The 15544-nt window shown below is 37.5% G+C and overlaps 1 protein-coding gene across 1 annotated transcript; it reads right to left on the reverse strand.

Moving 5' to 3' along the window:
• On the reverse strand, window positions 1-15048 carry LOC144637611 (uncharacterized). Its single transcript, XM_078496672.1, has 4 exons — window positions 15016-15048; window positions 8262-8743; window positions 5331-5436; window positions 1-5185 (listed from the first exon to the last, which is right to left on the reverse strand). Exons 1-4 carry the CDS (start codon window positions 15046-15048, stop codon window positions 5084-5086), a joined length of 723 nt encoding a protein of 240 aa, XP_078352798.1. The 3' UTR covers window positions 1-5083.
• Window positions 15049-15544: the final 496 nt, after the last annotated feature.

A 15544-nucleotide genomic window follows, 5' to 3' on the forward strand; every position in this document is an offset into this window, starting at 1 on the left:
TGCCTCTTTGTCTCTTTATTTGTCCTTTATTGTGTTAAAAAAAATAAAATCTAGCCGATCTTGTCCCTGCTTGTTGGGTTGTTTTCACTCTGCTCTGAGCTGAAGTGTTTCTTCTGTTCCTCATTAATATTCCAACTTTAAAATCCTGGTCTGTTTATCTGATCCGCCATCTTTGATGTCGACACTTGACGCACTTCAATGATATGGCCGTTTGCTCCCAAGTGGAGATGGCATAATGAGGGGAGGTGAGAGTTTGCTCCCCATGCCTCCTCGGTTTCACTCAACTACGTCATAATACCACACTCATTTGAATTTGGAATATTCATTAGTTTTGATAGCCGCAATTAAAATGCAAATAAAATTTAGGTCAAAACTACAAATTTTAAGATGTGTGTTAACAACAAATGTATCTCGAAATTTCCGTTGGAAGACCGGAAAAACCGAAGCGCTAAAATACAAATTATGTTCAGCACATTTCCATGGACGCCAAGAAAGAATCGAACGCAGAAAACCACTAGTCTGACTCCCCGACCAAACCTCCTGCCGACTGTCATTCCACAAACTTCACCAAAAGAACACAAGTCATTTGAAACTCTCCCTTCAAAGCTGATACAAGTTTAGGAGTTTTCTAATTTTGCCGTTTTTTAAGCGAATCGAAGAATTTGTTGGAATGAATCAAAAGTAAATGTTTTGCGCGCAAATTTCGAGCAGAAAATTTTTAGAGTAAATCTTAATTAAATATTCAAGATTCAAATGCATTAAAATGCAACCACGGTGGAATTTTGCAAGTAAGTTGTTTTTGTCATATGTAAATTTGGTTTTGAATAGCATCGAACGACGAAGCATACTCGGGAAACGAGGGCAGTTAGTCGGGCAAGACGAAGTTAACCGAGCGGGAAAATCGGCACGAAGAATATTTCGTGCCGATCTTGCCGCTCGGGTTACATCGTGTCGCTCCGATTAAATGCCGCTTGGTTCCCGAGGATGACAACGAAATAGGTTTTCGAAATAAATAAAGAAAATGGTTTTCTTCGTTAAATTTTGATTTTGGAAGTCGAAATAAACAATTCGCCTATAAATTATTTGTTTCGTTGTAAAATCTCGGCGTTTTAGAAATCGAATTAAATATATGCTGTTCGTTTTTTGTTTACAATTTAAGCTTTATTGCTTAAGAAAACAACAACGCGAAAACAGACGGGCGATTTTTGTCCGTCTGAACGACCTAGAATCGCATAAAGTTTGTTTTGAAATCCGTTATTTTTAATCGATGATAACCGCGTATAAAGATAGAAGTAATTTTTCACGAACTTGTAGTTAAAATGTTTTGAGCGCAAACTTCGAATAAAGAGAGAATTTGAAAATCTTAATTAAATATTCGAGATCCGAATGACCTTTGAATTCAATCACGGTGGAATTTTAATTTTAATAAATTTGGTTTTGAATAGCATCGAACAACGAAGCATACTCGAGAAACGAGGGCAGTCAATCGGTGCGCGAAGTTAACCGAGCGGCAAAATCGGCGCGAAGAATATTTCGTGCCGATCTTGACGCTCGGTTGACATCGTCTCGCCCCGATTAACTGCCGCTTGGTTTACGAGGATGATAACGAAATCGAAGAAGTACCGGAAATATATGAAGAAATTTGTTTTGGAAGACAACATTAATAACAAAAAAGAAATTTAAAAACTTTTATTTTGGAATACATCACGGAAAATTAGCCTGTGAAATTAAAATTGAAATAGTTGGCTAAAAGTATTCGAGATTTGTTTTGCAAATCAAGATGAGCAATTGACCAAAGAAATAAAACGACAAAAAAGCAATATTTCGAGGTTTAATTAAAAAATTTGGATGACAAGATAAACAGTTGGCCTAGTAAATAAATATATTTTAGATTTGGTCGCAAAATAACGTTTAGTTTGAAAGTCCGGATGATCAAATTCTAAATTCAAAAGCGAGGCTAAATTTCTGAATTTTTTTTCCAAAAGTTGCCTCCTTCGCAGCTGTCACGCTGAATCGTCACGCAACACCTGGGAAAAAGTGTTGCGTGAAGATTCACATAACAGATGCGCGGGAGACTTCAGATTAACCATTTTTAGGTTAATCTGAGAGGAATATAAGAATGTAATTTCGTAAAAAAATTATTTTTATTTTGAGCACGGAAAAAAATGTGAATCGATTTATGTCGATAATTTTGGTCGATAATTTCTTAATTTTGCGCTTAACAAAGAAAATCCCTAAACAGGTATCAGCTTGTTCAGGAGAGTCCCAGATGACTATCAGCTCAATCTAGTGTCGCTTGTGAAATTCCAGTCAAGCCAGATTAGCGACATTCCTTGTTCTAGACTAACTCCAAAATCCAGGAAATGCACCGCCCATGACCTGCACCAAAGCACTACTGTTTTACGTCCTCGACAACGGAAGATTTCAAGATACATTGATTGAAAACAAACATCTTGAAATGCCAATTTGAAAAATGGTGTGGTATTATGACGCAGTTAAGTAAAACCGAAAAGACATGAAAAGCAAACTCTCACCTCCCCTCACGATGCCTCCTCCACTTGAGAGCAAACGACCAAATCATCAAAGTGTCCAAGTGCCTCCATCAAAAATGAACGGATCAGATAAACTCACCAGGATTTCTCAGTTGGAATATTGCAGAGGAACATCAGAAACACCCAGCTCAGAAAAAGGGTTTCCACAACCCTGCAGGGACGTTGATCGGCTAGATGAAAATCTGACCAATTGTAATGTGTGCGGGTGTGTGGGCCATCTCAGTTCCTGAAAATAATCTAAAATAATACTAAGTTGAGTGGAAAATATAAAATCCACAGAGAGAAAATAAACAAGCTCATTAGCACAGCAAGAAAAGAAAATGCCTACCTCACTTAATTGAGACAAAACTAATGCCCCTGTTCTAGCTGAAAATGTAATTTATGCTAATTATGCAAAAATAATGCTTAGATCTACTTAACATTGCTTTAAGATATTTCTTGGAGCGTATGAAAACAAGAAAAAGTTCTTCTGTGTACTTGAAAGAGCAATATCTAAGATTACATAAGATACTACATCGAAATCTTAACAAAAATATTTTTTTCTAACTAAAGGTTTCTTACTAAGATACTGAGAGGCTTGAATGTAAAGTTAACTTGGTAAGAGCCACTAGACCCAAACGGCCATTCTATACCCCCTAAATTATTCCATTTTAACTGACTTAGAAATTGTTTGCCTTTGTGCTAATGAGCTTGTGCAGCACCTTTAAACAAAAAGACATAAAAAATGTATCTAAGTTTGAAATCGATTGTATAAAAAAAATAATGATAGGTTTTGAACGAGAGAAAATAAACTGAATTTCATGCAAAACCCTACAGAATGATGGCGTACTGGAATAAATACTATAATTAGACAACTGAATTAATTAGATGGTATTGAAGCTAAAAAATGGCATTATAAATTGTCTTTTTTGTTTAAAGGTAACAAAAATAATATTGTAGTCTCAAATACCATCATACTAGATATTGAATGATGTCATCCGAAAAAAAAAATTTCTCAAGTTTTTTTTTAGTGTAAAAAAGTGCAAATTGAATATAATAATTATGTCCCCACCCGAAAAAGTTGTAATCAGCGAGAGAAAAATTGGCCAGAAAAGTTACATGTAATTTTTGTGTAAAAAAAAAACATTAAGGCCTAAATCATGATAACATTGAGACTACAAAGTTCCTAACCTTGAAAAAAATATATGTGAATACAGGTTTCTTATTGAGCAGTAGTCTCCAAAAAGCAAAGTAACTTTGGCATTTTGGAATTTTGGATTATGTAAAGTGAAGTCAATGTTGCCATTTTGATCAAAGTTGGCCAAATTTAATGCTGTTCAGTGTCAAATTATGTTAAGAGACCCAGGGACATCAAATAAGTGTTAAAACGATGGGAAAAAGTGCAAACAAAGGATTACAAGAGAAAACAAAATATTAATGAGCAAACTATTTCATTTCCTCTTACAATCTTTCATTCACACCTTTTCCCATCATTTCAGCCTTGGCTCACCCCCCATTATCTCCCGAGTGTCCCCAAGTAAACAAATCAAATAAATAGTTATGACCTTATCAATGTAATAGAATATAATTTAATACTACTCAATAAGAACCTTGTGTGTAGTAAGAATTTTGAACTGAGTTTTCATAAGCAAAATAGTGGCTTTGGAAAGATGAAATTTCTCCTGATGTTTATATCGTTTTGGATTGAAATTAAAATGATAAATAATTGGGAAAAAATAGAAGAGGCTTGATTAGCTGCTATTGGAAAAATAGTAATTCTGATCTGATTTTTATGAAAGACATTGAATCTGTTTTAAAATAAAAAGATAAAAATTTAATTCTCCTGATGTTTATATTGTTTTGGATTGAAATTAAAATGACAAATAATTGGAAAAAGAAATTTAGAAGAGGCTCAATTAGTTGCTTTTGGAAAATAATATTGTTTTCTGATCTGATTATTATGAAAGACATTGAATTTGTTTTAAAATACGTAGCCAATTTATAGAAAATAAAAGAGAAAACAAGAGATGAATTTGTAAGTTCAAGCCACTTATTTGCAAATGAAAGGCACACCCACACACTGGCCAGTGAAGTACAGTAGAATCCTGATAACTCAAACCTTTAAGAAAAAACCGAAAATGGTTCAAATTATCTGGAGTTCGAGTTGCGAGGGTAAAATTAAGTAAGAAAATGACCTAAAGGGGAATTGAAAAAGGTTGGAGTTAGTGGGAGGTTTGAGTTATAGAGGGTTCGAGTTATCGGGATTCAACTGCGCTCTGTTTATATCACAAGCTACATGTACATCAAAGCATTGAGATTTGAAATGATATTTTATATGCTCTGGACCTAGGCTTTTGCAGTGAAATAAATGACTGATTGATTGTTTTGTTTGTGTGAATGATGATTTGATTAATTACTGACTGCGAAAAAGTCTACAGAATCCGTATCACTTTGTGCACATGTAACTTGTTAATAAACAGCATAAAAATATATTACAGTTTAGCTTAATATATTAAGTGTACATGTAAGTTTCTGATTATCCCAGGCTTGCTTTACACAATCCTTGATCCTTGGTCCACTGGGGTGCCGGGGTGCACTGTCCTGAGTCCACAGTCCTGAGTCCAATGCCCTTGGTCCGTCGTCCTGAGTCCACACTGAGAAAAAGAAGACTGAAAATGAACACTTTGTGACTGAATTTTGTGCTAAAAATTACAAAGTCAGAGTGAATATAATGTACATGTAGATACTATAAAACTGCTTACATAAAACTATATAATAAAAACAAAAAAAATTATTAACCTGAGTCCACAGTCCTGAGTCCAGGAACCTTAGTCCACAGTCTTGAGTCCATCCTGTGTCCATGATCCTTAGTCCACTGTCCATGGTCCATAGTCCTGAGTCCATTCTGAGAAGAAGAAGACTCATTTATTAAAAATTGCATGCTAAAAGTTACAAAGAGTAAAAAGATACTACAGTAAAAACCCGCGTATAAGAACCTAGGCTTTTTCAAGTTAGCCTAAACAGGTTCTTATATAAATGGTATTTAGTGTAAAATTAGGCTTACTTGGTTCTTAACTTTTGTTCAAGAAATAAAGTAGAATTTTTAAATAATCTGCTCTTTAATGTCCCATAACAGTATTCTTGAAGGCTTTGGTAAGCAAAATACTATACTATTTTAATCTGATTCCGTTAAAATCAAAACTGCCGTATACTGTAACTTTTAATATAATTCCCAATAAATCTTGTAACTATGCCGTAACTATAATGTTAGACTTGTTTCAAGTCGCTCGTTAGATTCGCAGGAGACTGCTGGATACGGAAACGGAGGGCGCGCGCAGGCATGAGAAACAAAATGGCGGAGGATCGTTGCGGAACGAGCGACTTGGCTCACCGGTGGATTTTTCCACCGGTGACGCCATCGAGATTATGTCAATCATATTGTATTGCGCACGAACTTACTGAGCGCGCTGTGCCCGCCAACTTAGCGCGCGCTGCTCGCGAGACAAGCTTGCGTTTAACTTTTCAGCTCTTGAGTAGACTTGTTTCCTTCTCACATCGGCAGTTAAACCAGTTTTAGAACAAACAACACAAATTCATGTCTTTTTTTGTGCATGTCCTTTTTAAATCTTACAGAAATGAGAGAGCCATCAAGGGCCTTAAGAATGATTTCCCACAAAAAGGGAAGAAAATCGCAATTTTAACACACGCCACAGCACGCGTCAGCTGCACACGGCGCACAAAACTGACGTCAATACGATAAAAGAAACCAATTCAGTGCACACAAGCATGATGCAATTTTTCGCGGCAATGAACGTCAGCCAGAATCGATTTCCTGCAAGTGACAGGCTCGTTCCGAGCCATTCCTCGGAAAGTGTCGCGCGCGCATTCACAGAAATAAATCCCGCGCAATTACAAAGGTGATTTTACTCAAGTGGTCTTTCTTGCTTGATTTCAAAGCGATTTTATTTAAGTAACTATAGATACAAAGAAAAAACGAGCGACTTGGGGCAAGTCTACTATAATGTGTACAGACTGTGTTATAAATATATATTTTTGAGAAGATTTTTTAATTCTATATTTTTGAGAAGATTATTTTTTCTTTTTTGAAAATAAGAACCTGTTTTAGAATTTTAGCCTAAAATGGTTTTTATGTGAAGGGTGCTTAAAAATGAAATTTTAGCCTAACAGGTTCTTAAATGTTAGGTTCTTATACGCGGGTTTTTACTGTATTAAACTGCTTACATAATTATAATATAATAAAAACAAAAAAATATTTACCTGAGTCCATAGTCCTAAGTCCATCTTAAGTCCATGATCCACTGTCCATGGTCTACGGTCCTAAGTCCATCCTGGGAAGAAGAAGACTTGTTTATTAAAAGTCAACACTTTGCAGTCGAAGTGACTCAATTTTGTGATAAAAGTTACAAAGAGTAAAAAGATACATCAACAGTCAAGCCTGCAAATAACAGCCGGTCATTGGACAATTGTCCGGTAAATTTCGTGTTTTGACTGGCAAAAGCTTGGTGTGGTCGGACATTTTGACCATGCAGTCAATTAAATCTTCCTCTTCCAGTTTCAACTACAGAACTTAGCAATGATAGCACAATAAATTTCCTTCCTTTCTTTCATTTCCTGTGTTGCATTGAAGTTTCCAAGGCAAAATGGATCAATTTACAACATCCGTGAAGTCAAAACATCGTTGTTTTTGACGCGTACGATTTCCTCCTATATGCCATGTAGAATGAACAAAAAGTCTTCTTGATTCTTGTGCCTTATATAGCATACACAAAAAGTCTTAAATTGGTTAAGATTGTCAAGGAGATTATCACAAGGACAGAACAAAATTATAGACAGTGTTTTTCTACATGTTTTTCAACCAGTTTAAGAAACATGGAATTTTTGTCTTTCTTTCATGTGGACGACTGCTTATAGGTATTACAAAGAACTAAGCTAAAGAGCTAACCCAATTATCTCTGATATTATAGGCTAAATTCATTATAGAAATGACTATGAAAGAATTATTTATTTGAGGTTCAACTAATTTAAAGAATTATTAATTAATGATAAAATGAACTGATTATAATAAGTAATTTATCAAATAAGTTTAGTTGTTTTTTAAGGGACGCAATTGCGGACTACAAATTAATGTGTCAACAGATTACTCTCTCTAATATTTAATTTCTAACAGTATCGATTTTTTATGTCTGACCAGACTGGCTTCTTGTCCGATCAAAACTTGTCCAGGCCTGACGAATGACCTACCTATAGACAAAAATTATTTGCAGGCTTGTCTACAGCACTATGAAACTGCTTTGAATTCGTATATAGTGGGAACCTGTTAATATGGACACCAAAGGCACACACAGAAGTGTCCATAATTATTATCGGGTGTCCGAATTAAGCAGGCTCCGAGAATAAACCTCACAGACACATATTTCATTTTTCTAATAGGGTGCAATAAGCATGCAGTTGTTACAAATGAAAATGTACCTTGCAAAGATAAGCAGTAACCAAAAAGTGGCCGTAAAGTAAGGTTAACTTTGTATGAGAGCATTTCAGTTGGGTCACAGAATTTAAGTCTCTGTTGTTGAATTGACCAGTGTCTGATTAAGCAGGTTTGTGTAAGAGAAAATGCATGAGCTTTTTGTGGGGACAAACAAAACTGTCAGTTATAAGCAGGTGTCCATACATGTAAAGCGGGGTTCTACTGCATAATAAAAAAATATTTACCTGAGTCCACAGTCCTGAGTCCATGATCTTGTGTTGATGGTCCTGAGTCCACGATCCTGAGTCCACGGTCCTGAGTCCACGGTCCTGAGTCCACGGTCCTGAGTCCTCGGTCCTGTGTCCACAATCCTGAGTCCACGGTCCTTGGTCCATGATCCTGAATCGACGGTCCTAAGTCCACGATCCTTGGTCCACAGTCCTGAGTCCACGGTCCTGAGTCCACGGTCCTGAGTCCACGGTCCTGTGTCCACGATCCTGAGTCCACGACCCTTGGTCGATGATCCTGAGTCGACGGTCCTAAGTCCACGATCCTTGGTCCACAGTCCTGAGTTCACGATCCTTGGTCGATGATCCTTGGTCCACGGTCCTGAGTCCACGATCCTTGGTCCACGGTCCTGAGTCCACGATCCTTGGTCCACAGTCCTGAGTCCATGATTTTTGGCCCACGGTCCTGGGTGCACGATCCTTGGTCCACAGTCATGAGTCTACGATCCTTGGTCCACAACCCTTGGTCTATGGTTTTGATTCCATAGTCCTGGGTCCATGATCCTTGGTTCACAGTCCTGAGTCCATGATCCTTGGTTCACAGTCCTGAGTCCATGATCCTTGGTTCACAGTCCTGAGTCCATGATCCTTGGTTCACAGTCCTGAGTCCATGATCCTTGGTTCACAGTCCTGAGTCCATGATCCTTGGTTTGGAGTCCTTGGTCTATGATCCTGAGTTCATGGTCCTGGTCCCCTGGTCCATTCTACTGCTCTACCAACATGGCTACAAAAAAATAAAATAAAAAACATTTGACAGATAAGTATCTCTGTCTTAAAAAGACTGCATCATGTCAAGTACAGTGTAGCTCAGGCTACCAGAGCTTATCCTGGTTTCTGTAACATTAAGCCACTAGGAGAATTTCTTCTTCCCCTTGGATCCCAGGGTTAACCCCCCCCCCCCCCGCCAATGCCAGCATCAGCTTGCTGGTACCCATGTGCTTGTTAGACTGCAAAACAGTCGTTTTTAAGTCGTGAATGCAAAGAACGACTTATAGCGGTTTGCTGGAGAAATTCAATTAAATTTGTGTAAACTCCCTTGGTAACCTGGCAATTTTATATTAAGTTTAAATTAAGTTCAAAATGGCGGATGAACGTGCACAAGGGCTGGTTTCAGTGGAAGGTCGGGGGGTGGGGGGGGGGGGGGGGGGCCGAGTTGTAATGCAAACTTGTGGATGTACATCAGGAGAATACGAATATTTTTTCCTTTCTGGAAGGAATTTTTCTAGTGAGGCCAGTGCTCGAATCCACATTTACACACAATGCAATGGAAAGGATGGCCAATGCAAGGAAGCAAGAAACTTGCACGCCGAACAATAGCTTATTTTGAAAGTCCGCGGATATGAAATTATCTTCCATTGAAATGCAATCAAATAGTGGGTAAGTAATAAATCACCCTAAATAAGGCAGTATTTTCCGCTACAAATTAGTCTCACTCAGCAAGATTAAACTGATGCGTTTGGAAACAATTAGAGATATCTATAGTTGGCTTGCTTTGTCTTTCGGTCGATCATTCATTTGCACGTTCGTCAAGTTTTTGTATCTCGTAATATTTTATATTCGTTGTCACACTCTCGTTAACGAAGTTCCCAAGTACATCTATCTCATGACTTAAACTTAAATCAAAATTTCCTCTGGCATTCGTAGCTCATTAGGTAGCAAGCCTTATCATGTTATGTGAATGATAAATTTGCTCTGCTTTTGAAGGCAAAACTACATTTGTAAACACAGTATTATGCATCAAACCCTTACAATTATTTTTTCTTCATACACATGGTCTGTCAAAAAAGGGACATATTAGTTCAACTGTGGTAATTGTAGTTCTCCAGGGGTGTATCATTGCACTCAGGTAATTTTTTGCTTTGTCAACATCCACTGAGTGCTATGGGGTAGACATTCAAAGAAATACTGAGAGAGTACTATTGTTAGCAGCTATTAATTTTAACGATTTTTTCTGAGCAAGATTTAGCGACTATATAGGGATTTTCCAAAAACTTCAAAAAATAGTAAATATATCGTGTAAACCAGCTTTTACTGGCTGGTGATGAATATATGGCTAAGATGAAAATAAATGTTCAGTAAAAGAAAAAGACTACCATATCTTGACATTGAATGAATATAAATTGCATTGCCTAAAAGAACAAAGTTACCAGTATCCATTTTTGTGTTCCATTAGGGTGGGAAGGGGGTACCGGGGAGGTACCGGGGTACTTGAAATTTGACCAAGACAAATTTTAGCAAGTACTAAATTAAGCGATTTTCGCCCAACTCACTAAAAGCGCTAAAATGTAATAGCCACTAATATAACAATAGTAACCTTAAGGTCGATTTCTGTACATGTCCTATGCCTCCCCCCCCCCCCCCCTTATCTCAGCCAAAAAGGAACCTGGTTGCATGCCATGCTGATAAATAACAAATTGCTTACACTTAGATGGTTTGTTGTACGTGTTGTCCTACAGATTTATTTTAACAAGGCACATAGAATTTTGAATTAATTTATAGATTCGCCAAAACAATATCCTGCAATACAACACATCACTGAACTCTGCATGGGGCTAGGCTGTCAAGAGGTGTGGGCTGGAATGAACATCCTCCTGCCGTAACGTTGTATGAAACACATGATCAGAAAAAGAATTTTATTTCAAATTTACTCTCATATATTTTTCACAAACAGTGAATACTGCTCTCTATAAATTGACTTTTAGCAGACTGTACAGCTTGAAAAATAAAATATTTGGAGTTATTGTTATTGACTGCTGAAAACAAAGAGTAAAAGATAAACAAGCTTTAAGGTTCAGATCCTTTAATCCAACATGGCCACCAAATCTTTGCAGGATGGCTGGCAATGTATAGAGATTATTTAAAAATGAATTAATAAGGCTGATTAAAATGCATTGATGATTTTCGTGGCATGTAAAGGGGTAAAGTAAACTTTTTGGTTGCAAGTAAAGATACCAGAAAAGGAAATAAGCAGCAGTTTTCATTTGTTACATGTATCACGCCTCTAAATTGATAATAAATTATGTTGGCTTTACTGTTTCCTGCCAATTTCAATTCTTAGAAGTCACATGTATGAGGCATCTGTTAGTTTCTTTTAATTATTTGCCTTCTGTCACAGTGTCTGCCATTCTTTAACAGAGAAAAATGTATGTCGAATAATACCACTGTCCTGTATAAAATGGCTGAGCTACCTGGTTATTAATTAAAGAACCCTTTAGCAAATGTGAAACAGTTTGGTGGAAAAAAATCCCTAGCTTCTTTCCATTACCAGCTTCGCAGCATCTTAAGGTACCTCATATCTTGTTACCACTATACGTGTCTCTCTCAGCATTAATTATTTTAAGCTCTGAAATAATCTTCACTTCTTAGCTGCTTAGCTAGAAGGCCTCGATGGACTACTGGATGGTTAGTTTTCAGTTAGAATATGGGGTTATTTATCACTTACCAGCTAGAATTTTAAACATGACTCAACTGTGACATATGTTAACAGATTTCATAGACAATTACAAAAAATGTTGTTTGTCAGCAGACATTTAAAATTTATTTTGGCTAATTCTGGGCTATCAGTTTATAATATACCACATTCACGACTTTGCTCATAGAGCCTTTGATTTCTCTTAAGTATCTTCGAAAAAGCGCGCATTTAAGCCACTCTCGTTCGAAGACCGAGCGCATTCGCAAACAATACGACTGTTTTGCGGTCTATGTGCTTGTTCGGTATACATCTGGGTGAAGAGAGACAAGAACACAACACTATGACCCCAGCCAGGGCTCAAACCCAGACAGCTCAATCTAGAGTCCAATGCACTGACCATCAGGCCACCCACCACACCTTCTATACCTGGGTCCTAACCTAAACAACAACAACTAACTTTTATTATTTTATGCTCTTCTTCCCTTTGCAAAAAATTATTTAAGGTGGCTTGACCCAGTATTTTTGTAGGAGCATTTTCCAACTTTGAACCTTCCATACCTATGGTGAACAGCTTGATTTCAATTACATATCCATTATAGCACATAACTGTACATATATACTGATCTTCAATATGATGTCAGTTTTAGGAGATCGGAAGGAATATCACGTGACAATGATGTCATGCTTGTTTTAGCTTTGAATAAACTTTTAGCCCAAATCCACATTTTCTCTGGAAATGCTCCACGCTACTAACCGTACTAACTCAAAAAAGCGCTGAGGCGCTTATTTAATTGTTCGTGCCTCAAGTGCGGTGCTCATTCAAGGGCGGCACTTATTTGAGGGCGACGCTTGTTAAAAATTTGGACACCACAAAGAATCTAATCTTTTACAGAAATTAAGAAAGCGTCTTTTGTTTGCCGATATTCGTTCCTTGCTGAATAGAGAAGTGGCGCTATAGCTGTCCTGGCAAAATTCACGGCCTTCACAACATTAAATTACAGAACTACATATCTTGTAAGAATGGTGGATTAAAAAAATCAATGGGCGAGCAGAAAAACATCACTTTTTCATGGAAATAAATTCGTTTTTGAATTGCTTTGTAGTGCTGTTTTAGTTAAACGAAATTCTTCGAATAATCACCGCATCGGGACTGCGGAGCTTATTCGGGGGTGGTCCTTTTTTTTTTTGTCCCAAATGCAGCGCTTTTTAGAGGGCGACGCTTGTTTGGGGATGGCGCTTATTCGAGTAAATACAGTATACCTTAGGTGTTTGCCATCTGCTGAGCCAAGTTTCATTAAAATCTGTAAGAGGAATTTTGAAATAATTTATTTTTGTAATTTCTAAAGTGCGGTTTCAAAAAACATCAAAGGAAGGTGCCCCTACAAAAATAGGGTCTAGCCACCTTAATGCCTGAATACATTATAATTTATATGTATAAATTGATTCTAAAAATAATTTTTCTTTCTTTGAATTGCCTGCTTTAAAAGCAATAGAGTTTCACAACCTCAAGTGTGTTCAGGAAGAAGGGAAGTCCAAAAATGAAGACCATTGCAAAACAACGTTCTGGATGCATGATGCAAAATTTAAATAAAGAAATACTTTGAACTCAACTCCTGAGTCATAATCATGTCACATGTGCCACAAGGATGTTACACCAGCAGTATAAAAAATTATACCTGAGGTAATTAGTGTACAGTTCACAATGAAAAGCCTAGTTCAATGCATACAAGCCTAGTGGCCCATCAGGCCAAAGCTTATCCTGTCCAGATTTAGTTATGTACATGTAGCATGATCATGAAGCAACTACATAGGAGTATTTTAGTCTACTCCAGCATCCCAAGATGGGATGCTAGTACATCGCAGGGCTACCCCATGCTGGTACTTTTTGGTGAGAACACAGTATCGATCTGCAATTTAACTGAGAGTTCTTCTGCAAATTGGTAAATTTAGTTTCGTACAGTGCTGTTAATCTTATCCAAAAAGCAGAAAGCAAGACAAGGTCTTGTTTTGCAATAATATACATTCCCAGACTCAGCTTATCTTCCTACACTGTAGTTTAATTGAAACTGTTGGAATAACAGCATTCTGTAACTTTTAACAGTATTGTGCAATAGAGCAGTTTTTGATTGTGAGTCAGTTGTAAAACCAAAACCAAAGTACATACATGTAGTCACTCTGGACAATCATAAAAGGCACAGACAGTCCAGTGAACCAATCAAACCTCAAACCAAACACATGTAGCTGGCCAGCACGAAGCACGAGAAAACATGGATTGCATGAACGAGTCACATCTGGTTTTGGTTTTACTTCTGATTGGCTGAGAAAGTGGCAAAAGAGTCATCCATTTCAAAGCGTAGTAGATGTACAGTCAAATAATCAATGCAAACACAGATTCAGGATTCATACAAAAAATTGCAACCATTTTTCAAGGAGTTTTCAAGGACCAAACTGAATTTTCAAGGACCACCTACCAGGAATGCACAATCTCAGTCCAAGCTACACTGCTGTAAAATGCATGCGGCATGCACAGGACAATTAAGAGTTCTATACAAAACCACTGGTGAATTTGTTTCACTGACATTCGAAGTTTGAACTCATGTGCGCAGTTGGATAACTTTGCTTCTCAATTTCCTTTAATCAGCTGTTTTTACACCCAGCATTTCAGTGTTTGAAGCTGCTTCACACAGGAAAAGACCAAAGTCTAAATTCTATTTCGACCCCACTACATTCAAAGTTGAAGAAAATTCAAGGACGTTTCAAGGACTTACACACAAATTCAAGGACTTTTCAAGGACTCCCCCTAAAATTTAAGGACTTTTCAAGACTGTACGAACCCTGAGATTGCTTTCGACATTCAAATGAATGTCGCTTGCATCTAAGCATGAACACTCACACCCGAAACAAGATTCAATTGGGTATTAAACGTGAGATAATTCATCATCCAATGTTGAAGTCTAGAAGACGGTTAAACTGAAAGGTCAACATATTAGGGTTTCAAATGGCCGAAGGATTGAATATAGAGACTTGATCCTGATCTGTGTCGATATGCATTTGCAGGTTCACTTTACTTCTAGTGTAAAGTTTCAACTGTTCTCAATGTTTATGGAAAACATACATTTTGAGTGCGCAAGTTGCGGCCCGTTACAGTCTGCTAAACTTTTATATTTGATGATGAATCATGTCACATTTATATCCAATAAGATCATGTTTCAGTGGCGAGTGTTCACGCTTAGATGCAAGCAATGGTACAATTCTTAATTCTTACACGAATAATGGCAAAATAAAAAAAAATTAACTCACCATGTCCATGTGAAGTCTGTTTGAATCCTCCATGTGGTTTTGTTTGCCTTAGTCTGTTCTCTTTCTGACATTCATCTGGTCAACCTGGAATAAAGGTTGCTATAGATAAAGGAAACACATGATTGACTTTTTATGTTTGTTGCAGTATAAACTGACGTAAATTACTTTTCATGTACTGCTGACACAAGTACAGTACCGCCTGAAATCATATGCACATCAGCCGCAGGTTTCACGAGGTGGAAGCGCGGGTAGTTAACGCGGTTTGCCCGTGCGTCCACCTCAGGAGGAAATGAACGAAGCACGAGACGAAACCGAGACGAATCCGAGGGAATCATGTGTTCTTCAAAGCCGCGTCTTCAAGCTTTAACCCTATTCAGACCAGGCTTTTTTTGGTCTTTTCAGACCGGGGGGGGGGGGGGCGCAGATTCCGCCCCCCTCCAAAACTTCCAGAATATTTAAGCAATCACAATGAAACTTACAGGATATATAGTATGTCCCAAAATCTATCTTTTGGCATATGTCATGTGGA

This window comes from Oculina patagonica, chromosome 14, assembly GCF_052425735.1.
Source record: "Oculina patagonica isolate OP01 chromosome 14, crgOcupat, whole genome shotgun sequence".
NCBI lineage: Eukaryota > Metazoa > Cnidaria > Anthozoa > Scleractinia > Oculinidae > Oculina > Oculina patagonica.